Below are 24914 nucleotides of genomic sequence, written 5' to 3'. Positions count from 1 at the left end.
CCTGGGGTTTATTAAGGATCCCCATTAGTTCCTGCAGCAGCTACTCTTCCTGGGGTTTATTATGGATCCCCATTAGTTCCTGCCAAGGCAGCAGCTACTCTTCCTGGGGTTTATTAAGGATCCCCATTAGTTCCTGCAGCAGCTACTCTTCCTGGGGTTTATTATGGATCCCCATTAGTTCCTGCCAAGGCAGCAGCTACTCTTCCTGTGGTTTATTATGGATCCCCATTAGTTCCTGCCAAGGCAGCAGCTACTCTTCCTGTGGTTTATTCTGGATCCCCATTAGTTCCTGCCAAGGCAGCAGCTACTCTTCCTGTGGTTTATTATGGATCCCCATTAGTTCCTGCCAAGACAGCAGCTACTCTTCCTGGGGTTTATTATGGATCCCCATTAGTTCCTGCAGCAGCTACTCTTCCTGGGGTTTATTATGGATTCCCATTAGTTCCTGCCAAGGCAGCTGCTATTCTTCCTGGGGTTTATTATGGATCCCCATTAGTTCCTGCCAAGGCAGCAGCTACTCTTCCTGGGGTTTATTATGGATCCCCATTAGTTCCTGCAGCAGCTACTCTTCCTGGGGTTTATTATGGATCCCCATTAGTTCCTGCAGCAGCTACTCTTCCTGGGGTTTATTATGGATCCCCATTAGTTCCTGCCAAGGCAGCAGCTACTCTTCCTGAGGTTTATTATGGATCCCCATTAGTTCCTGCCAAGGCAGCTGCTATTCTTCCTGGGGTTTATTATGGATCCCCATTAGTTCCTGTCAAGACAGCAGCTACTCTTCCTGGGGTTTATTAATATGATGACTTGCAACTCGACTTTGACTTTAACACCAATGACTAGTGACTTGACTTGGACGTGAGCCTTATGACTCCACCTGCCCTGATACCCTCTCCAACCCTCTCCAACCCTCCCCAACCCTCTCCAAGCCTCTCCAACCTTCTCCAACCCTCTCCAACCCTCCCCAACCCTCTCCAAGCCTCTCCAAGCCTCTCCAACCCTCCCCAACCCTCTCCAACCCTCCCCAACCCTCTCCAAGCCTCTCCAACCTTCTCCAAGCCTCCCCAACCCTCTCCAACCCTCTCCAACCCTCTGCAAGCCCAGATATTAAAAATGATGCTATTAAAAAAAGTGTGCAGCGCATCGACTCTTCATTTAACGGGTTACAGTTTGAATCGGACAGCAGCCAATCAAATTGTGCGTTGCAGTGCAGAGGAACGTCTGGCGGGGGAATTCAGATGGAGCCCTTGGAATGATGATACCCAAAATAAATATTTAATAATAATAATTAAACAGATTGCAAATTGCAAAACATGCGGGAAGAAAATTACAGACGGAGACGCAACAACTTCCAACTTTGTTCGACATTTGAAGCTCCACAAAGGACAGTAAGTCGTGGCTAATATAGCCGACAGCTATCCATCACACAAGGTTGTGTGTTTATGAGTGTGTGTGTAACTTGTTTCATGGGTTTCTTTTTGCCTGGCTTGTGATGTCTGGAGCCTGTATTGTTATGTGCCCTCCTCACTGCTTGTGATGTATTGTTATGTGCCCTCCTCACTGCTTGTGATGTCTGGAGCCTGTATTGTTATGTGCCCTCCTCACGGCTTGTGATGTCTGGAGCCTGTATTGTTATGTGCTCTCCTCACTGCTTGTGATGTCTGGAGCCTGTATTGTTATGTGCTCACTGCTTGTGATGTCTGGAGCCTGTATTGTTATGTGCTCACTGCTTGTGATGTCTGGAGCCTGTATTGTTATGTGCTCACTGCTTGTGATGTCTGGAGCCTGTATTGTTATGTGCTCTCCTCACTGCTTGTGATGTCTGGAGCCTGTATTGTTATGTCCTCACTGCTTGTGATGTCTGGAGCCTGTATTGTTATGTGCTCTCCTCACTGCTTGTGATGTCTGGAGCCTGTATTGTTATGTGCTCTCCTCACTGCTTGTGATGTCTGGAGCCTGTATTGTTATGTCCTCACTGCTTGTGATGTCTGGAGCCTGTATTGTTATGTGCTCACTGCTTGTGATGTCTGGCGCCTGTATTGTGATGTGCCCTCCTCACTGCTTGTGATGTCTGGAGCCTGTATTGTTATGTGCTCTCCTCACTGCTTGTGATGTCTGGAGCCTGTATTGTTATGTGCCCTCCTCACTGCTTGTGATGTCTGGAGTCTGTATTGTTATGTGCTCACTGCTTGTGATGTCTGGAGCCTGTATTGTTATGTGCCCTCCTCACTGCTTGTGATGTCTGGAGCCTGTATTGTTATGTGCCCTCCTCACTGCTTGTGATGTCTGGAGCCTGTATTGTTATGTGCTCACTGCTTGTGATGTCTGGCGCCTGTATTGTGATGTGCCCTCCTCACTGCTTGTGATGTCTGGAGCCTGTATTGTTATGTGCTCTCCTCACTGCTTGTGATGTCTGGAGCCTGTATTGTTATGTGCTCTCCTCACTGCTTGTGATGTCTGGAGCCTGTATTGTTATGTGCCCTCCTCACTGCTTGTGATGTCTGGAGTCTGTATTGTTATGTGCTCACTGCTTGTGATGTCTGGAGCCTGTATTGTTATGTGCCCTCCTCACTGCTTGTGATGTCTGGAGTCTGTATTGTTATGTGCTCACTGCTTGTGATGTCTGGAGCCTGTATTGTTATGTGCTCTCCTCACTGCTTGTGATGTCTGGAGCCTGTATTGTTATGTGCTCTCCTCACTGCTTGTGATGTCTGGAGCCTGTATTGTTATGTGCTCTCCTCACTGCTTGTGATGTCTGGAGCCTGTATTGTTATGTGCCCTCCTCACTGCTTGTGATGTCTGGAGTCTGTATTGTTATGTGCTCACTGCTTGTGATGTCTGGAGCCTGTATTGTTATGTGCTCACTGCTTGTGATGTCTGGAGCCTGTATTGTTATGTGCTCTCCTCACTGCTTGTGATGTCTGGAGCCTGTATTGTTATGTGCTCTCCTCACTGCTTGTGATGTCTGGAGCCTGTATTGTTATGTGCTCTCCTCACTGCTTGTGATGTCTGGAGCCTGTATTGTTATGTGCCCTCCTCACTGCTTGTGATGTCTGGAGCCTGTATTGTTATGTGCCCTCCTCACTGCTTGTGATGTCTGGAGCCTGTATTGTTATGTGCTCACTGCTTGTGATGTCTGGAGCCTGTATTGTTATGTGCTCACTGCTTGTGATGTCTGGAGCCTGTATTGTTATGTGCTCACTGCTTGTGATGTCTGGAGCCTGTATTGTTATGTGCTCACTGCTTGTGATGTCTGGAGCCTGTATTGTTATGTGCTCTCCTCACTGCTTGTGATGTCTGGAGCCTGTATTGTTATGTGCTCTCCTCACTGCTTGTGATGTCTGGAGCCTGTATTGTTATGTGCCCTCCTCACTGCTTGTGATGTCTGGAGCCTGTATTGTTATGTGCCCTCCTCAGTGCTTGTGATGTCTGGAGCCTGTATTGTTATGTGCCCTCCTCACTGCTTGTGATGTCTGGAGCCTGTATTGTAATGTGCCCTCCTCACTGCTTGTGATGTCTGGAGCCTGTATTGTTATGTGCTCTCCTCACTGCTTGTGATGTCTGGAGCCTGTATTGTTATGTGCTCTCCTCACTGCTTGTGATGTCTGGAGCCTGTATTGTTATGTGCCCTCCTCACTGCTTGTGATGTCTGGAGCCTGTATTGTTATGTGCTCTCCTCACTGCTTGTGATGTCTGGAGCCTGTATTGTTATGTGCTCTCCTCACTGCTTGTGATGTCTGGAGCCTGTATTGTTATGTGCTCTCCTCACTGCTTGTGATGTCTGGAGCCTGTATTGTTATGTGCCCTCCTCACTGCTTGTGATGTCTGGAGCCTGTATTGTTATGTCCTCACTGCTTGTGATGTCTGGAGCCTGTATTGTTATGTGCCCTCCTCACTGCTTGACTAGATTAGATTTGCAGATTGATCACCACCGCGCTGTTTGAAGCTGGAAAAGATCAAATGAGCACATTTGTGGCAGTGTCTCCTAGATTGGTTGTGTACTCTTCCTAACCTGCTGATTACGGGGGTGCTTGAACCTCTGATTTGTGTTTATGCTTCACACAAATCCCCCATCTCCCTCTCCCTCCCTCTCTCTCTCCCTCTCTCTCTCCCTCTCCCTCTCCCTCTCCCTCTCCCTCTCCCTCTCTCCCTCCTCAGTTTTGAGCTTTTACTCCGTTGATAATGAATGAAGAGCGGCTTATTTCATCTGAGGCGCCGCATTCAGATACAGTCTTACAGATAGAAATGCAATATATAGATCAGCACTCGATTCTCTATTCTACACAGCAGATACAGTCTTACAGATAGAAATGCAATATATAGATCAGCACTCGATTCTCTATTCTACACAGCAGATACAGTCTTACAGATAGAAATGCAATATATAGATCAGCACTCGATTCTCTATTCTACACAGCAGATACAGTCTTACAGATAGAAATGCAATATATAGATCAGCACTCGATTCTCTATTCTACACAGCAGATAGTCTTACAGATAGAAATGCAATATATAGATCAGCACTCGATTCTCTATTCTACACAGCAGATACAGTCTTACAGATAGAAATGCAATATATAGATCAGCACTCGATTCTCTATTCTACACAGCAGAGACAGTCTTACAGATAGAAATGTAATATATAGATCAGCACTCGATTCTCTATTCTACACAGCAGATAGTCTTACAGATAGAAATGCAATATATAGATCAGCACTCGATTCTCTATTCTACACGGCAAATATAGTCTTACAGATAGAAATGCAATATATAGATCAGCACTCAATTCTCTATTCTACACGGCAAATACAGTCTTACAGATAGAAATGCAATATATAGATCTGCACTCGATTCTCTATTCTACACAGCAGATACAGTCTTACAGATAGAAATGCAATATATAGATCAGCACTCGATTCTCTATTCTACACAGCAAAGGCTGTTGTAGGTGATGTATTTCTATACAACCACCCCACACAACCAGACCCCGGCCTACCACGCCTGTCCCGCTGTCACAGACGAGGGGGGGTCTTTCTCATGGCTACCCATGTATTTCCATGGAAATATAACATTTATTTGGAAAGTAATAAATATATAGATTTTTTTTTTTTAAGCTTTCATGATTTGCAGAAATATAATATACTTTTACTCTTGTTTCAAATATGACATGGTTTTACATTTGGTGAAGAGCACATTATGACTTGTTTAGGACTTGAGATTTGCCTTGATACTTGACGGTCTTGACTTGACTCGGACTTGCCTGTCTTGACTTGTGACTTGTAAAACAATGACTTGGTCCCACCTCTGGAACGTGGTTATATCAGGAACAGCACCATCTAGTTGTCAAAACCTGGTATTATCAGGATGTAGGGTGGGACATAAACCTAATACATTCAATGACTAATTTCTATGATTTCCTTATATGAACTGTATTTCAGTAAAATCTTTGAAATTGTTCCATGTGGCATTTTATATATTTGTTCCGTGTATATGAATTCTATAAATTAAGATGGCTAATTTGGATTTAATCAATTAGCTTAATTTCTCAGATATTAAATTATATTTCATCAACATAATGTCATAGGAATGTTGATCTTATCTGTTTCTAACTACAGAAACGATTTCAGAACAATCTGAGATGGTGGGTGTCATGGCTTGCTGAAATGACATGGATTGACCATAAATCAAAGAGAACCACCGAGCTCCCAGCAAAGCTCTAGATCACAGAGAAACTTTCCAGTTGTTTTTTAAAATCTGAATAAAAGAGAACCACCGAGCTCCCAGCAGAGCTCCAGATCACAGAGAAACTTTCCAGTTGTTTTTTAAATCTAAATGAAAGAGAACCACCGAGCTCCCAGCAGAGCTCTAGATCACAGAGAAACTTTCCAGTTGATACAGAACCACCAGTGAGCGAATGAGTCCATCTCCAAGACAAACGGCAATGTTGTGACAATGTTCCCGACCTGTAGTCTAGTATTCAGGGTATGTATTTTATCTTTTAAAAGTGGTATTTCCTGCTGGTATGCGTGTTCTGAAAATTAATGTAGTTATATTTACAGTTTTTTTATATAGTTACATGTGAAGTTATTGGCACACAGTCTGTGACTAGTATGTAAGGTCTGGGTATCAGGTGCAACAGTACAGGATCAGATACCAACGAGCTGTTGGTCACATTTCAAGGAAGCTATTCAGGGAAACATTAAGGAAACTTCGAGGAAACTCTTCGAGGAAATACTCGACAACACATGCCCTGATGTCATTTATGCCTAGGAGACTATAGTCGAAAGACGTTGTCCACTTGAAAGAGTACCTGCTGTATATAAGGACTCCATAACACATTCATCACCCATACACACCACATTCATAAACCATACAAACCACATTCATAACCCATACAAACCACATAACCCATACAGACCACATTCATAACCCATACAAACCACATTCATAACCCATACAAACCACATTAATAACCCATACAAACCACATTAATAACCCGTACAAACCATATTCATAAGCAGTACAGAGAAGTATTTCATAATGTCTATGGCTAAATGAAATGGTTATAGGCTAAATGAAATGTTTATAGGCTAAATTATATGGTTATAGGCTAAATGTAATGGCTATGGCTAAATGTAATGGTTATAGGCTAAATGTAATGTTTATAGGCTAAATAAAATGGTTATAGGCTAAATAAAATGGTTATAGGCTAAATAAAATGGTTATAGGCTAAATGAAATGGTTATAGGCTAAATGAAATGGTTATAGGCTAAATGTAATGTTTATAGGCTAAATGTAATGGCTATAGGCTAAATGAAATGGTTATAGGCTAAATGTAATGGCTATAGGCTAAATGTAATGGCTATAGGCTAAATGTAATGGCTATAGGCTAAATGTAATGGTTATAGGCTAAATGTATTGGCTATAGGCTAAATGAAATGGTTATAGGCTAAATGTAATGGCTATAGGCTAAATGAAATGGTTATAGGCTAAATGTAATGGCTATAGGCTAAATGTAATGGTTATAGGCTAAATGTAATGGCTATAGGCTAAATGTAATGGCTATAGGCTAAATGTAAAGAGTTAAAGGCTGAGACTGAATCTGCGTCTCTCACATGGATCGGCAGATCATTCCATCGCTGGAGGATTCTGTTTAAGGTCTAATACTGTGGTAATGGAGTCGCCAGTGACTAGCGTTTTCAATTTGTCAGAGCTAATGGTGGGAGGCTTCGGCGTCTCAGACCCCGTAACGGGTGGAGGAGAGACCAGAGAAGGCTCGGCCTCTGATTCCGACTCGTTGCTTAGTGGGGAGAACAAGTTGAAAGTTTCTAACGGCTGGAGGCAAGTCCGAGTCAAGTCTCAAGTCCTAAACAAGTCATAATGTGCTCTTCGCCAAATGTCACTGTAACAGTTTGGGTCTAGAGTATCTCCCACTTTGAAGTGGGGGATGACCGCAGCAGCTTTCCAATCGTTAGGGATCTCAGACGATACGAAAGAGAGGTTGAACAGGCTAGTCATAGGGGTCGCAACAATTGCGGCGGATAATTTAAGAAAGAGAGGGTCCAGACTGTCTAACCCAGCTGATTTGTATGGGTCCAGATTTTGAAGCTCTTCCAAAACATCAGCTATCTGGATTTGGGTGAAGGAGAAGCGGGGGGGCTTGGGAAAGTTGCTGTGGGGGGTGCTGAGCTGTTGATCGGGGTAAGTGTAGCCAGGTGGAAAGCATGGCCAGCCGTAGAAAAATGCTTTTTGAAATTCTCGATTATCGTAGATTTATCTGTGGTAACAGTATTTCCTATCCTCAGTGCAGTGGGCAGCTGGGAGGAGGTGCTCTTATTCTCCATGGACTTTACAGTGTCCCAAAACATTATGCAAACTTCTGCCTGAAGAAGCTGGCCTTTGCTTTCCTAACTTACTGCGTGTATTGGTTCCTGACTTCCCTGAAAAGTTGCATATCGCGGGGACTATTCGATGCTAGTGCAGTCCGCCACAGGATGTTTTTGTGCTGGTCAACGGCAGTCAGGTCTGGAGAGAACCAGGGGCGATATCTGTTCTTAGTTCTACATTTTTTTAATGTGGCATGCTTATTTAAGATGGTGAGGAAAGCACTTTTAAAAAACAACCAGGTATCCTCTACTGACGGGATGAGATCAATATCCTTCCAGGATACACCGGGCCAGGTCGATTAGAAAGGCCTACCCGCGGAAGTGTTTTAGGAAGCGTTTGACAGTGATGAGGGGTGGCCGTTTGACAGTGATGAGGGGTGGTCGTTTGACAGTGATGAGGGGTGGTCGTTTGACAGTGATGAGGGGTGGTCGTTTGACAGTGACGAGGGGTGGTCGTTTGACAGTGACGAGGGGTGGTCGTTTGACAGTGACGAGGGGTGGTCGTTTGACAGTGACGAGGGGTGGTCGTTTGACAGTGACGAGGGGTGGTCGTTTGACAGTGACGAAGGGTGGTCGTTTGACAGTGACGAGGGGTGGTCGTTTGACAGTGATGAGGGGTGGTCGTTTGACAGTGATGAGGGGTGGTCGTTTGACCGCTGACCCATTTCGGACGCAGGCAATGAGGCAGTGATCGCTAAGATCCTGGTTGAAGACCAGTGACCATGTTTACGCATTTAGGGTTGTACCTGGTAGGTTCCTTGATAATTTGTATTGGAGAAGAAGAGCCTATTCGAACTGGTTGTCAAGGAAGATATTTTCTGAGGAGTATTAAGCACATTATTATGAAGTCACCAATGACATGTTACAAATAAAGACTGGTTTGTCAAAGTGCTGTGAGCAGGGTTCGAAAACGGGGAGACCGCATTGGATTTCAAGTCTAACGCCTTAAATCGCTCGGATCTCGCAGCTTGCAGAGTCTCCCTACAAAGACAAAAGGTATCCACCACCATATTTTACAGTAGGTGTGGGGTTATTTTCTGCTCGTGCTTTCTCAGTTCAATGCCAAACCAACACACTGGTGGTTACAAACACTAAGTTGACTTTGCCTTTAAACAGCTTGGAAAATTCCAGATAATGATGTCATGGCTTTAGAAGCTTCTGATAGGCTAATTGACATCATTTGAATCAATTGGAGGTGTACCTGTGGATGTATTTCAAGGCATCTCAGACTGTGGCTTATTAAACTAAGGTCTAGTCATTGATGTTATGTGTAAATTGTTCTCAGAAAACAATGACTCCTACTAAGCACTTCTTTGTTTTGTTTAAATGAGAGAACATATGCTGGTGCTAACAACTCTTGTTGCCACTGTTGAGTGCCTTACTAATTATAGCCTATTGTCTCTGTTGTCTCCCATTAGGTTGGACTGAGGGTTTGTAACCTATTGTCTACGTTGTCTCCCATTAGGTTGGACTGAGGGTTTGTAACATATTGTCTCTGTTGCCTCCCATTAGGTTGGGCTGAGGGTTTGTAACTTATTGTCTCTGTTAACCCCCATTAGGTTGGGCTGAGGGTTCGTCCCTCCACTACTCAGAGGGCCGCTCCAACCGCCTGCTGTCCCTGGAGAAGACGTTTGGTCGTCCTGCTAAACACTCCCAGTGTCACCACATGTTGAAGCATCTCCACCACGGGGCCCGGATCACCGTCCAGATTCCCCCCAACATAGAGGGACACTGGGTCTCCACCAGGTACGACTAAACCAGGCTCCAAACCTAGCCCCAACCCTATCCTCAATCCTAACCCTAACTCTAATCCTAACTCCAACCATAACCCTAGCGTCAACCCTAACCCTCAACCCTAACTCTAATCCTAACACTAAATCCAACCCCAACTCTAACCCTAGCCTCAACCCCAACCCTAGCCTCAACCCTAACTCTAATCCTAACCCTAACTCCAACTCCAACCCCAACCCCAACCCTAGCCTCAACCCTAACTCCAACCCTAGCCTCAACCCTAATTCTAAACCTAAATCTAACCCTAATTTTTACTTTTTATTTTCACCTTTATTCAACCAGGTAGGCAAGTTGAGAACAAGTGGAAGAATGTGCAAAGTAGAAATAGAAATGATGGAGTGCAAAATAAATAAATAAATACAGTAGGGGAAGAGGTAGTTGTTTGGGCTAAATTATAGGTTGGCTATGTACAGGTGCAGTAATCTGTGAGCTGCTCTGACAGCTGGTGCTTACAGCTAGTGAGGGAGATAAGTGTTTCCAGTTTCAGAGATTTTTGTAGTTCGTTCCAGTCATTGGCAGCAGAGAACTGGAAGGAGAGGTGGCCAAAGGAAGAATTGGCTTTGGGGGTGACCAGAGAGTTATACCTGCTGGAGCGCGTGCTACAGGTGGGTGCTGCTATGGTGACCAGCGAGGTGAGATAAGGGGGGACTTTACCTAGCAGGGTCTTGTAGATGACCTGGAGTCAGTGGGTTTGGCGACGAGTATGAAGCGAGGGCCAGCCAACGAGAGTGTACAGGTCGCAGTGGTGGGTAGTATATGGGGCTTTGGTGACAAAACGGATGGCACTGTGATAGACTGCATCCAATTTATTGAGTAGGGTATTGGAGACTATTTTGTAAATGACAATTGCCGAAGTCGACGATCGGTAGGATGGTCAGTTTTACGAAGGTATGTTTGGCAGCATGAGTGAAGGATGCTTTGTTGCAAAATAGGAAGCAAATTCTAGATTTAACTTTGGATGGGAGATGTTTGATGTGAGTCTGGAAGGAGAGTTTACAGTCTAACCAGATACTTAGGTATTTGTAGTTGTCCACATATTCTAAGTCAGAACCGTCCAGAGTAGTAATGCTGGACGGGCGGGCAGGTGCAGGCAGCGATCGGTTGAAGAGCATGCATTTGATTTTACTTGTATTTAAGAGCAGTTAAAGGCCACGGAAGGAGAGTTGTATGGCATTGAAGCTCGTCTGGAGGTTAGTTAACACAGTGTCTAAAGATGGGCCAGAAGTATACAGAATCGTGTCGTCTGCGTAGAGGTGGATCAGAGATATACCAGCAGCAAGAGCGACATCATTGCATTTACATTTACATTTAAGTCATTTAGCAGACGCTCTTATCCAGAGCGACTTACAAATTGGTGAATTCACCTTCTGACATCCAGTGGAACAGCCACTTTACAATAGTGCATCTAAGTCATTAAGGGGGGGGGTGAGAAGGATTACTTATCCTATCCTAGGTATTCCTTGAAGAGGTGGGGTTTCAGGTGTCTCCGGAAGGTGGTGATTGACTCCGCTGTCCTGGCGTCGTGAGGGAGTTTGTTCCACCATTGGGGGGCCAGAGCAGCGAACAGTTTTGACTGGGCTGAGCGGGAACTGTACTTCCTCAATGGCAGGGAGGCGAGCAGGCCAGAGGAGGATGAACACAGTGCCCTTGCTTGGGTGTAGGGCCTGATCAGAGCCTGGAGGTACTGCGGTGCCGTTCCCCTCACAGCTCCGTAGGCAAGCACCATGGTCTTGTAGCGGATGCGAGCTTCAACTGGAAGCCAGTGGAGAGAGCGGAGGAGCGGGGTGACGTGAGAGAACTTGGGAAGGTTGAACACCAGACGGGCTGCGGCGTTCTGGATGAGTTGTAGGGGTTTAATGGCACAGGCAGGGAGCCCAGCCAACAGCGAGTTGCAGTAATCCAGACGGGAGATGACAAGTGCCTGGATTAGGACCTGCGCCGCTTCCTGGGTGAGGCAGGGTCGTACTCTGCGGATGTTGTAGAGCATGAACCTACAGGAACGGGCCACCGCCATGATGTTGGTTGAGAACGACAGGGTGTTGTCCAGGATCACGCCAAGGTTCTTAGCGCTCTGGGAGGAGGACACAGTGGAGTTGTCAACCGTGATGGCGAGATCATGGAACGGGCAGTCCTTCCCCGGGAGGAAGAGCAGCTCCGTCAGCTCCGTCTCATTGATGTATATAGAGAAGAGAGTCGGCCCAAGAATTGAACCTTGAGGCACCCCCATATAGACTGCCAGAGACCCGGACAGGCCCTCTGATTTGACACACTGAACTCTATCAGAGAAGTAGTTGGTGAACCAGGTGAGGCAATCATTTGAGAAACCAAGGCTATCGAGTCTGCCGATGAGGATGTGGTGATTGACAGAGTCGAAAGCCTTGGCCAGGTCAATGAATACGGCTGCACAGTATTGTTTCTTATCGATGGCGGTTAAGATATCGTTTAGGACCTTGAGCGTGGCTGAGGTGCACCCATGACCAGCTCTGAAACCAGATTGCATAGCGGAGAAGGTGCGGTGGGATTCGAAATGGTCGGTAATCTGTTTGTTGACTTGGCTTTTGAAGACCTTAGAAAGGCAGGATATGTCTGTAGCAGTTTGGGTCAAGAGTGTCCCCTTTGAAGAGGGGGATGACCGCGGCTGCTTTCCAATCTTTGGGAATCTCAGACGATCAGACGATACGAAAGAGAGTTTGAACAGGCTAGTAATAGGGGTTGCAACAATTTTGTCAGATCATTTTTAGAAAGAAAGGGTCCAGATTGTCTAGCCCGGCTGATTTGTAGGGGTCCAGATTGTGCAGCTCTTTCAGAAGATCAGCTGACTGGATTTGGGAGAAGGAGAAATGGGGAAGGCTTGGGCGAGTTGCTGTGGGGGGTGCAGGGCTGTTGACCGAGGTAGGGGTAGCCAGGTGGAAAGCATGGCCAGCTGTAGAAAAATGCTTATTGAAATTCTCAATTATAGTGGATTTATCGGTGGTGACAGAGTTTCCTATCCTCAGTGCAGTGGGCAGCTGGGAGGAGGTGCTCTTATTGGACTTTACAGTGTCCCAGAACTTTTTTGAGTTTGTGTTGCAGGAAGCAAATTTCTACTTGAAAAAGCTAGCCTTGGCTTTTCTAACTGCCTGTGTATATTGGTTTCGAACTGTTCAACGCTAATGCAGAACGCCACAGGATGTTTTTGTGTTGGTTAAGGGCAGTCAGGTCTGGAGAGGACCAAGGGCTATATCTGTTCCTGGTTCTACATTTCTTGAATGGGGCATACTTATATAAGATGGTGAGGAAGTTATTTAAAAAAAATAACCAGGCATCCTCTACTGACGGGATGAGGTCAATATCCTTCCAGGATACCCGGCCAGGTCGATTAGAAAGCCCTGCTCGCTGCAGTGTTTCAGGGAGCATTTGACAGTGGAGGTCGCTTGACCGCTGACCCATTACGGATGCAGGCAATGAGGCAGTGATCGCTGAGATCTTGGTTGAAAACAGCAGAGGTGTATTTAGAGGGCAAGTTGGTTAGGATGATATCTATGAGGGTGCCCGTGTTTACGGCTTTGTGGTGGTACCTGGGAGGTTCATTGATAATTTGTGTGAGATTGAGGGCATCAAGCTTAGATTGTAGGATGGCCGGGGTGTTAAGCATGTTCCAGTTTAGGTCATCTAGCAGCACGAGCTCTGAAGATAGATGGGGGGCAATCAGTTCACATATGGTGTCCAGAGCACAGCTGGTGGCAGAGGGTGGTCTATAGCAGGTGGCAACGGTGAGAGGTTTGTTTTTAGAGAGGTGGATTTTTAATAGTATAAGTTCAAATTGTTTGGGTACAGACCTGGATAGTAGGACAGAACTCTGCAGGCTATCTCTGCAGTAGATTGCCATTGGCCATTCTATCGTGTCTGAAAATGTTGCAGTTAGGGATGGAGATTTCAGAGTTTTTGGTGGTCTTCCTAAGCCATGATACAGACACGGCTAGAACATCCGGGTTGGCAGAGTGTGCTAAAGCAGTGAATAAAACAAACTTAGGAAGGAGGCTTCTAATGTTAACATTCATGAAACCAAGGCTATTACGGTTACAGAAGTCATCAAAAGAGAGCACCTAGGGAATAGGAGTGGAGCTAGACACTGCAGGGCCTGGATTCACCTCTACATCACCAGAGGAACAGAGGAGGAGTAGGATAAGGGTACGGCTAAAGGCTATGAGAATTGGTCATCTAGGACGTCCGGAACAGAGAGTAAAAGGAGGTTTTCTGGGGGCGATAAAATAGCTTCAAGGTATAATGTACAGACAAAGGTATGGTAGGATGTGAATACAGTGGAGGTAAACCTAGGCATTGAGAGATGATGAAACATAATTGTAACCAGGTGATGTCATCGCATGTGTGGGTGGTGGAACTGAAAGGTTGGATAAGGTATAATGATCAGGGCTAGAGGCTCGACAGTGAAACAAACCGATAAACACTAACCAGAACAGCAATGGACAAGGCATATTGACATTAAGGAGAGGCATGCTTAGCCAAGTGATCATAAGGGTCCATTGAGTAGTGAGGTTGGTTGGGGTCACGGCGATTCAGACAGCTCGCTGGGCCGTCGGCAGTCCAGGCGTGAAGGCCCGGTGGGGCTCGGCGTCGGCAGTAAAACGGGTCCGGATAGGTGATTGTAGCCCAGGAGTGGCTGATGGAACTCTTCAGCTGGCTACCTCTCCAGCTCCCCTCCCCGGCTACCTCTCCAGCTCCCCTCCCCGTCCATCTCTCTAACTCCCCTCCCCGTCCATCTCTCTAACTCCCCTCCCCGTCCACCTCTCTAACTCCCCTCCCCGTCCACCTCTCTAACTCCCCTCCCCATCCACCTCTCTAACTCCCCTCCCCATCCACCTCTCTAACTCCCTCCCCATCCACCTCTCTAACTCCCCTCCCCATCCACCTCTCTAACTCCCCTCCCCATCCACCTCTCTAACTCCCCTCCCCATCCACCTCTCTAACTCCCCTCCCCATCCACCTCTCTCTCCGTCGGCCAGCTGTGAGGTACGTCCTGGCCCAGAGTTCCTTACGCGGTCGTACCGGTTCTTCCCCAACAACACGTTCCAGGCCAACCAGTTCTACTACAGGGACAACCACTGCACCAGCCCCACCTACACCCTGGTGGTTCGGGGACGGCTGAGGCTCAGACAGGCCTCCTGGATCATCAGAGGAGGAACAGAGGCTGACTACCAGATCCACCGCACACAGGTAGGGGGGTGTGTCTTCCAGCATGACCGTGTGTGTGTGTGTGTGTTTATACATGTGTATCTATCCCACTACTCAGGTGGTGTGCCACAGTGCAGAGGTGGCCAAGGACCTGAGCCAGCGGTTGAACCGGAGCTGTCGGGGCGCCATGAGGAGCAAAGCACCATGGGAACCCAATGTAAACTATGAGCTGTGGAGTGAGGAGGGTGGCTGTGACTGCTCCAGGGAGCTCAACTTCTCCATGCACGAGTTGCAGGTTAGTGAGGAGGGCTCCGAACTGGAAGGTGGCCGGTTCAAATCCCACTCCAGACTAAATCTGGTTGGGAGCGGGTTGGCAGCTAGATGCCATATCCAGTTGTTGTGTTCTTGAGCAAGGAACATAACCCGTAGAAACTTCCCAGGGGGCATTGCACCTCTGCTCAGACCACACCAAACCGTCTGTTTATGTCTTTCCAAGGGAGAAAGTAGAAGATAATACATTTCTGTTGGACATTCTTCAAAATTGGACACTAAATTATTCCCCTCCGCCTCCTTCTTCCCCCCAAACCCCTCCGCCTCCTTCCCCCAACCCCTCTGCCTCCTTCTTCTCCCCCCCCAAACCCCTCCGCCTCCTTCTCCCCCCCAACCCCTCCGCCTCCTCCCCCTGCAGCTGCAGCGTGTGGAGAAACAGTACCTCCATCATAACGTGGATCACCTGGTTGAGGAGCTGTTTCTGGGAGACATCCACACTGAGAAATCCCAGAGGATTTATTATAGGCCGTCTAGCTATCAGGCTGCGTTACAACATGCTAAGGTTAGTGCTTTACTGTATATCGTTGTGTTTGTGTGTGTGTGGTAGTGTGGACACTGTAGTGTGGTACTTCCACACTGAGCGTGCCCAGAGGATGTGCTACAGACCTTCTAGCTACCAGGAATTCTTCCAGACCTCCAAGGTGAGTATTGCTCTGTCTGTTGTCTACCGCTTAAGACTTTGGCTTCAGTTGACAATTTTATTGGGTGGCCAGTTCAGTTTTAGGGCCTGTTTGTTCCTTTTTATACAGTTGAAGTCAGGAGTTTACATACAATTAGGTTGGAGTCATTAAAACTCGTTTACATACACTTAGGTTGGCGTCATTACTTCTTGAAACTCCCCATCCCGGATCCGAGTTTGTGACTAAAGCCTCAGGCTCATTAGCATAACGCAACGTTAACGATTTCTGAAAATCGCAAATAAAATGAAAATAATGCGTCTGCTCTCAAGCTTAGCCTTTTCTTAACAACACTGTCATCTCAGATTTTCAAAATATGCTTTTGAACCATAGAAATTGACTAATTTGTGTAAGAGTATGCAAAGCTAGCATAGCATTTTGAGTAGCATTTAGCACGCAACATTTTCACAAAAACCAGATAACCAAATAAATAAAATAATTTACCTTTGAAGAGCTTCTGATGTTTTCAATGAGGAGACTCTCAGTTACATACCAAATGCGCATTTTTTCCTGAAAGCGTCTGTTTGTAGGAGAAATCGTTCCGTTTTCTACATTGCGTCTGGCTACCGAAACGAACCGAAAATTCAGTGTGTGGTAGAGTCCAGTGTGTGTCGGTGGGTAGAGTCCAGTCCAAGAGATTAATAAATATATATATTAAAAATAAATGTAAAGGGTCAATGCAGGTAGCCATTAGATTTGCTGTACAGCAGTGGTGTAGTGTAGGTCAGTCTTATGGCTTGGGGGAAGAAGCTGTTCAGGGTTCCGTTGGTTCCAGACTTGCCGCTTGTCGTGCGGTAGCTTGCCGTGCGGTAGCTTGCCGTGCGGTAGTTTGCCGTGCGGGGAAGCTTGTGTGTTGTGTGTGGTAGAGTCCGTGCGGTAGCTTGCCAGTGTGTGTAGCTTGTGTGTGTGGGGTAGCGGTAGTTTGCCCAGGCGGTAGCTTGCCGTCGGTAGTTTTAAAAATAAATGTAAAGGGTCAATGCAGGTAGCCATTAGATTTGCTGTACAGCAGTGGTGTAGTGTAGGTCAGTCTTATGGCTTGGCGGTAGCCGTTGGTTCCAGTCGCGGTAGCTTGCTTACGTGCGGTAGCTTGCCGTCGGTAGCGGCGGTAGCTTGCCGTGCGGTTAGCAGAGTTTGCGTAGTTTGCCGTGCGGTAGCTTGCCGTGCGGTAGCTTGCCGTCGGCGGTAGTTTGCCGTCGCGGCGGTAGCTTGCCGTCGGTAGCGGTAGCTTGTCGTGCGTTAGCAGAGTGCGGTAGCTTGCCGTGCGGTAGCTTGCCGTGCATTAGCAGAGTGCGGTAGCTTGCGTCGTGCGGTAGCAGAGTGCGGTAGCTTGTCGTGCGGCGGTAGCTTGCCGCGTTTGCCCGCGGTAGCTTGTCGTCGCGGTAGCTTGCCGTGCGGTAGCTTGCCGTAGGGGGGTTGCGGTAGCTTGCCGTGCGGTAGCTTGCCGTGCGGTAGCTTGCCGTGCGGTAGCTTGCCGTGCGGTAGCTTGCCGTGCGGTAGCTTGCCGTGCGGTAGCTTGCCGTGCGGTAGCTTGCCGTGCGGTAGTTTGCCGTCAGAGTGCGGTAGTTTGCCGTGCGGTAGCTTGCCGTGCGGTAGCTTGCCGTGCGGTAGTTTGCCGTGCGGTAGTTTGCCGTGCGGTAGTTTGCCGTGCGGTAGCTTGCCGTGCGGTAGCTTGCCGTGCGGTAGTTTGCCGTGCGGTAGCAGAGAGAACAGTCTTCTTGAGTGGCTGGAGTCTTTGACAATGTTTTGGTGCGTTCCTGACACCGCCTGGTATAGAGGTCCTGGATGGCAGGGAGATCGGCCTCAGCACCCTCTGTAGCGCCTTGCGGTCGGGTGCCTTGCAGTTGCCGTACCAAGCGGTGATACAGCCAGTCAAGATGCTCTCAATGGTGCAGCTGTAGGACTTTTGGAGGATCTGAGGACCCATATCAAATATTTTTAGTCTCCCTGAGGGAGAAGCTGCTCTGTCTCTTTACCTCTCTGAATCTTCTCTCCTCCTCCAGAACCATGACCCCGGCTGCCTCGCCTGTCTTATCATCTACCGGTCGGATGAGTTCCACCCTCCCATCCTGGCGCCGCGGGCGGACATGTCAGTGGGGCTGACTGGCCAGTGGGTGAGCCAGCGCTGTGAGGTCCGTCCTGAGGTCCTCTTTCTGACCCGTCACTTCATCTTCCATGACAACCACCAGACCTGGGAGGGCCACTACTACCACTACTCTGATCCCATCTGCAAACACCCGTCCTTCAGTATCTACGCTAGAGGGAGGTACAGCCGCGGGACGCACTCTACTAGAGTTATGGGAGGCACGGAGTTCGTCTTCAAAGGTAAAGGGTCAAAGGTTAAGGTTAAACCCTGTTGCGGTTCATTTTGAAGTGTGTGGTTGAGATGTTGATCTGTGTATTTCAGAAAAAAATGGATCACTGAACTCGTCTCTTGCATTCTCTCCCTCCTACCCCCCTCCAACTCTCCCTCCCTCCTACCCCCCCTCCAACTCTTCCTCTCTCCCTCCTACCCCCCCTCCAACTCTTCCTCTCTCCCTCCTACCCCCCCTCCAACTCTTCCTCTCTCCCTCCTACCCCCCCCTCCAACTCTTCCTCTCTCCCTCCTACCCCCTCCAACTCTCTCTCCCTCCTACCCCCCTCCAACTCTCTCTCCCTCCTACCCCCCTCCAACTCTCTCTCCCTCCTACCCCCTCCAACTCTTCCTCCCTCCCTCCTACCCCCTCCAACTCTTCCTCCCTCCCTCCTACCCCCTCCAACTCTTCCTCCCTGCCCCCTACCCCCCCCTCCAACTCTTCCTCTCCTCCCTCCTACCCCCCCCCATCTCTTCCTCTCTCCCTCCTAACCCCCCTCCAACTCTCTCTCCCTCCTACCCCCTCCAACTCTTCCTCCCTCCCTCCTACCCCCCCCTCCAACTCTTCCTCCCTCCCTCCAACTCTTTCTCCCTCCCTCCTACCCCCTCCAACTCTTTCTCCCTCCCCCCTCCTACCCCCCTCCAACTCTTCCTCCCTCCCTCCTACCCCCTCCAACTCTTCCTCCCTGCCCCCTACCCCCCCTCCAACTCTTCCTCTCTCCCTCCCTAACCCCCTCCAACTCTCTCCCTCCTCCTACCCCCTCCAACTCTTCCTCCCTCCCTCCTACCCCCTCCAACTCTTCCCCTCCCTCCCTCCAACTCTTTCTCCCTCCCTCCTACCCCCTCCAACTCTTTCTCCCTCCCTCCTACCCCCCTCCAACTCTTTCTCCCTCCCTCCTACCCCCCCCTCCAACTCTTTCTCCCTCCCTCCTACCCCCCTCCAACTCTTTCTCCCTCCCTCCTACCCCCCTCCAACTCTTTCTCCCTCCCTCCTACCCCCCTTCAACTCTTTCTCCCTCCCTCCTACCCCCCTCCAACTCTTTCTCCCTCCCTCCTACCCCCTCCAACTCTTTCTCCCTCCCTCCTACCCCCCTCCAACTCTTTCTCCCTCCCTCCTACCCCCTCCAACTCTCTCTCCCTCCCCCCCCCCCTCCCCCCTCCACCCCTCCAACTCTCTCTCCCTCCTACCCCCTCCAACTCTCTCTCCCTCCTACCCCCCCCCCCTCCAACTCTCTCCCTCCTACCCCCTCCAACTCTCTCCCTCCTACCCCCCTCCAACTCTTCCTCCCTCCCTCCTACCCCCCTCCAACTCTTCCTCCCTCCATCCTACCCCCCTCCAACTCTTCCTCCCTCCCTGCCTCCTACCCCCATCTCTTCCTCCCTCCTACCCCCCCCCTCCAACTCTCCCTCCCTCCTACCCCCCTCCAATTCTCTCCCACCCTCCTACACCCCCTCCAATTCTCTCCCACCCTCCTACACCCCCTCCACTCCTCTCCCACCCTCCTCACCCCCTCCAATTCTCTCCCTCCTACCCCCCCAACTCTCTCCCTCCTACCCCCTCCAACTCTTTCTCCCTCCCTCCCTCCCCCCCTCCAGTGAACCACATGCGTGTGATGCCCATGGACCTGGCCACCACTTCTCTCCTCAACGTGTTCAACAGTAACGAGTGTGGCGCCCAGGGCTCCTGGGAGGTCGGAGTTGAACAGGACGTCACCCTGACCAATGGCTGCGTGGCGTTGGGGATCCGCCTCCCACACACAGAGTACGAGCTGTTCCGCATGGAACAGGACGCCCATGGACGATACCTCCTATACAACGGACAGAGACCCTCCGACGGGTCCAGCCCAAACCGTCCGGATAAACGAGCGACCTCGTACCAGATGCCCCTGGTCGAGTGTTCCGCTAGCAGTCAGAGGTCAGAGGGCATGGGAGAGGAGGATGAGGACCGACACCTTAGGTTGAGTAATGGTGGAACCGGTGGAACACAGTGGAACTTTACTGCGGTTCTCGCATCGTTGGTTTCACTTCTGTTGTTCCGTTGCCATACTTAAGGAACAGACTGACTGACTAAAGTCTCTATTTTTTTACATAGAGACACTGACGAGAGACGTTATAGTGTGAATGTGTACTGTGGAACATGAGAGAGGATTCTATTCTACCCCTGAGATGACGAACTACTGTCGCTTCTACCCTGTGGGAAAGGAGACTGTTTCGGTGACTTAAACGCACTTGAACTTTTTCAATGAGCTCTTTTTGGCTCCTTGAACGTTGTGGAAGCTATGGAAGCTGGGGGTTAACAAGGTGGAGGGCGAGTGGAGAGAGGGAGGGCGAGTGGAGAGAGGGAGGGCGAGTGGAGAGAGGGAGGGCGAGTGGAGAGAGGGAGGGCGAGTGGAGAAAGGGAGGGCGAGTGGAGAGAGGGAGGGCGAGTGGAGAGAGGGGAGGGCGAGGGGAGTGGAGGGGAGAGGGGAGTGGAGGAGGGAGGGGGCGAGTGGAGAAAGGGAGGGCGGTGGAGAGAGGGGAGGGCGAGGGGGAGGGGGGGCGGGGGAGTGGAGAAGGGGGAGGGCGAGGGGAGAGAGGGGAGGGCGAGGGGAGTGGAGAAGGGAGGACGAGGGAGGAGAGGAGAGGGAGGGAGGGGGAGTGGAGAAGGGAGGACGAGGGGAGTGGAGAGGGGCGAGTGGAGTGGAGAGAGGGAGGGCGAGTGGAGTGGGTGGAGAGGGCGAGTGGAGTGGAGGGGGTGGAGATGGGAGGGCGAGGGAGGGCGAGTGGAGTGGAGAGGGAGGTGGAGTGGAGAGGGGAGGGCGAGTGGAGTGGAGTTGGGAGGGCGAGTGGAGTGGAGAGGGGAGGGCGAGTGGAGGGCGAGTGGAGTGGAGAGGGGAGGGTGAGTGGAGTGGAGAGGGGAGGGCGAGTGGAGAGGGTGAGTGGAGAGGGCGAGTGGAGAGGGGAGGGCGAGTGGAGAGGGAGAGGGAGGGCGAGGGAGTGGAGAGGGGAGGGCGAGTGGAGAGGGCGAGTGGAGAGGAGAGGGGAGTGGAGTGGAGAGGGGGAGGGCGAGGGGAGTGGAGAGGGGAGGGCGAGTGGAGAGGGCGAGTGGAGAGGGGAGGGCGAGTGGAGAGGAGAGAGGAGGGCGAGGGGAGTGGAGAGAGGAGGGCGAGGGAGTGGAGAGAGGAGGGCGAGGGAGTGGAGAGGGGAGGGCGAGTGGAGAGGGCGAGTGGAGAGATGAGGGCGAGTGGAGTGGAGAGAGGAGGGCGAGTGGAGTGGAGAGAGGAGGGCGGCGGAGTGGAGAGGGAGGGCGAGTGGAGTGGAGGAGGGAGGGCGAGTGGAGTGGAGAGAGGAGGGCGAGTGGAGTGGAGAGAGGAGGGCGAGTGGAGTGGAGAGAGGAGGGCGAGTGGAGAGAGGAGGGCGAGTGGAGTGGGGAGGGCGAGTGGAGTGGAGAGAGGAGGGCGAGGGGAGTGGAGAGAGGAGGGCGAGTGGAGAGAGGAGGGCGAGGGGAGTGGAGAGAGGAGGGCGAGTGGAGTGGAGAGAGAAGGACGTGGGGAGTGGAGGGAGGAGGGAGAGTGGAGAGAGGAGGGCAAGTGGAGAGAGGAGGGCGAGTGGAGAGAGGAGGGAGAGGGAGGGAGGGCGGGTGGAGAGAGGAGGGAGAGGGAGGCCGAGTGGAGAGAGGGAGGCCGAGTGGAGAGGAGGGAGGCCGAGTGGAGTGGAGGGAGGGAGGCCGAGTGGAGTGGAGGGAGGGAGGCCGAGTGGAGTGGAGGGAGGGAGGCCGAGTGGAGTGGAGGGAGGGAGGCCGAGGGAGAGGAGGAGGAGGGGGAGAGGAGGGGCAGGGCGAGAGGGGAGGGAGAGAGGAGGGCGGGTGGAGGGCGAGTGAAGTGGAGAGAGGGCGAGTGGAGAGAGGAGGAGAGGGCAGGGCGAGTGGAGTGGAGAGAGGAGGGCGAGTGAAGAGAGGAGGGCGAGTGAAGAGAGGAGGGCGAGTGGAGAGAGGAGGGCGAGTGGAGTGGAGAGAGGAGGGCGAGGGGAGTGGAGAGGGGAGGGCGAGGAGTGGAGGGCGAGTGGAGAGGAGAGAGGAGGGCGAGGGGAGTGGAGAGAGGAGGGCGAGGGGGTGGAGAGAGGAGAGGCGAGGGGGTGGAGAGAGGGAGGGCGAGGGGGTGGAGAGAGGAGGGCGAGGGGAGTGGAGAGAGGAGGGCGAGGGGAGTGGAGAGAGGGAGGGCGAGGGGAGGAGGGAGGGCGAGGGGAGTGGAGAGAGGAGGGCGAGGGGAGTGGAGAGGGGAGGGCGAGTGGAGTGGAGAGGGCGAGTGGAGTGGAGAGGGGAGGGCGAGTGGAGAGGGCGAGGAGTGGAGAGAGGAGGGCGAGTGGAGAGAGGGAGGGCGAGTGGAGAGAGGAGGGGGCGATGGGGAGTGGAGAGAGGAGGGCGAGTGGAGTGGAGAGAGAAGGACGTGGAGAGAGAAGGACGTGGGGAGTGGAGAGAGGAGGGCGAGTGGAGAGGAGGAGGGCGAAAGGAGGGCGGGTGGAGAGGGGAGGGCGAGGAGTGGAGAAGGCAAGTGGAGTGGAGAGAGGAGGGCGAGTGGAGAGAGGAGGGCGAGTGGAGAGAGGAGGGCGAGTGGAGAGAGGAGGGCGATGGGAGTGGAGAGAGGAGGGCGAGTGGAGTGGAGAGAGAAGGACGTGGAGAGAGAAGGACGTGGGGAGTGGAGAGAGGAGGGCGAGTGGAGAGAGGAGGGCGAAAGGAGGGCGGGTGGAGAGAGGAGGGAGAGGGAGGCCGAGTGGAGAGAGGGAGGCCGAGTGGAGAGAGGGAGGCCGAGTGGAGAGAGGGAGGGCGAGTGGAGAGAGGGAGGGCGAGTGGAGAGAGGGAGGGCGAGTGGAGAGAGGGAGGGCGAGAGGAGGGGGAGAGCGAGAGGGTAGGGAGAGAGTAGGGCGGGTGGAGAGTGGAAGGCGGGTGGAGAGTGGAGGGCGAGAGGAGAGAGGAGGGCGACCAGAGTAGAGAGAGGAGGGCGAGCAGAGTAGAGAGAGTAGTGCGAGCAAAGAGGAGAGAGTGGGGCGAGTGGAGAGGAGAGCGAGGGGAGAGAGGAGGGCGAGTGGAGAGAGGAGGGCGAGTGGAGAGAGGAGGGCGATGGGAGTGGAGAGAGGAGGGCGAGTGGAGTGGAGAGAGAAGGACGTGGAGAGAGAAGGACGTGGGGAGTGGAGAGAGGAGGGCGAGTGGAGAGAGGAGGGCGAAAGGAGGGCGGGTGGAGAGGGGAGGGCGAGGAGTGGAGAAGGCAAGTGGAGTGGAGAGAGGAGGGGCGAGTGGAGAGAGGAGGGGCGAGTGGAGAGAGGAGGGCGAGTGGAGAGAGGAGGGGGCGATGGGAGTGGAGAGAGGAGGGCGAGTGGAGTGGAGAGAGAAGGACGTGGAGAGAGAAGGACGTGGGGAGTGGAGAGAGGAGGGCGAGTGGAGAGAGGAGGGCGAAAGGAGGGCGGGTGGAGAGAGGAGGGAGAGGGAGGCCGAGTGGAGAGAGGGAGGCCGAGTGGAGAGAGGGAGGCCGAGTGGAGAGAGGGAGGGCGAGTGGAGAGAGGGAGGGCGAGTGGAGAGAGGGAGGGCGAGTGGAGAGAGAGGGAGGGCGAGAGGAGGGGGAGAGCGAGAGGGTAGGGAGAGAGTAGGGCGGGTGGAGAGTGGAAGGCGGGTGGAGAGTGGAGGGCGAGAGGAGAGAGGAGGGCGACCAGAGTAGAGAGAGGAGGGCGAGCAGAGTAGAGAGAGTAGTGCGAGCAAAGAGGAGAGAGTGGGGCGAGTGGAGAGGAGAGCGAGGGGAGAGGAGGGGAGGAGGGCGAGTGGAGAGAGGAGGAGGAGGGAGTGGAGAGAGGAGGAGGAGGGAGTGGAGAGACTAGTTCCATTAATATCTGGGTACCTTTGAGCTCCGTTATTACCCAGGACGCACCGTAGGTACACCACCTGTAGCAGCCACACTACCACTGATGCTCCGTTGGTACACCACCTGTAGCAGCCACACTACCACTGATGCTCCGTAACTGTAATTCAGTGGAAAATTATAAACTGTGTAGTTCGAGCCCTGAATGCTGATTGGCTGAAAGCTGTGGTATATCAGACAATATACTGTACCAACTGTTATGACACATAACTACTTGTTTACTGCTCTAATTATGTTGGTAACCAGTTTATAATAGCAATAAGACACCTCATGGGTTTGTGGTGTATGGCCTAATATATATATATATATATACACACACACCTTTCGGGCCTTATTGCTTAACTGTAGAAGCACACTGCTCAAAAAAATAAAGGGAACACTAAAATAACACATCCTAGATCTGAATGAATTAAATATTCTTATTAAATACTTTTTTCTTTATATAGTTGAATGTGCTGACAACAAAATCATACAAAAATTATCAATGGAAATCAAATTTATCAACAAAAGGAGGGTCTGGTTTGGAGTCACACTCAAAATGAAAGTGGAAAACCACAGTGTGATTGACTTGGAGTTACATTGTGTTGTTTAAGTGTCACCCTGTAATTTTTTGAGCAGTGTATCTGTGTTCATTTCAGACTCACCTTGTATCTGTCGGACAGAAGATGTTTTCTACAGCAATATTACAAAGATCACATTTTTTTTTATTGGTACGACAAGTAGATGAAATAAGATACATGTATATGTAAAAAGCAATAATATACTATATTTCATTGTTAGAAAATAATGAAGATGAACGTGAGCTCCCATGTATGGGTTCAGAGTC

At 50.9% G+C, this 24914-nt stretch overlaps 1 protein-coding gene across 1 annotated transcript in view; it reads left to right on the top strand.

The window, feature by feature from the left end:
• LOC135558119 (protein APCDD1-like) overlaps positions 1–20545 on the top strand; it is a 24176-nt gene extending 3631 nt beyond the window's left edge. Inside the window, exons 2-7 of the mRNA XM_064991861.1 lie at positions 9443–9629; positions 14678–14888; positions 14965–15141; positions 15535–15678; positions 17854–18175; positions 19800–20545. Coding sequence (XP_064847933.1) covers positions 9443–9629; positions 14678–14888; positions 14965–15141; positions 15535–15678; positions 17854–18175; positions 19800–20254 — 1496 coding nt within the window. The 3' untranslated portion in view covers positions 20255–20545. The remainder of the gene's footprint in view (positions 1–9442; positions 9630–14677; positions 14889–14964; positions 15142–15534; positions 15679–17853; positions 18176–19799) is intronic.
• The last annotated feature ends 4369 nt before the right edge of the window (positions 20546–24914 follow it).

Source organism: Oncorhynchus masou, chromosome 17 (genome assembly GCF_036934945.1).
Source record: "Oncorhynchus masou masou isolate Uvic2021 chromosome 17, UVic_Omas_1.1, whole genome shotgun sequence".
NCBI lineage: Eukaryota > Metazoa > Chordata > Actinopteri > Salmoniformes > Salmonidae > Oncorhynchus > Oncorhynchus masou.
This window is presented reverse-complemented; position numbering and strand designations above follow the sequence as displayed.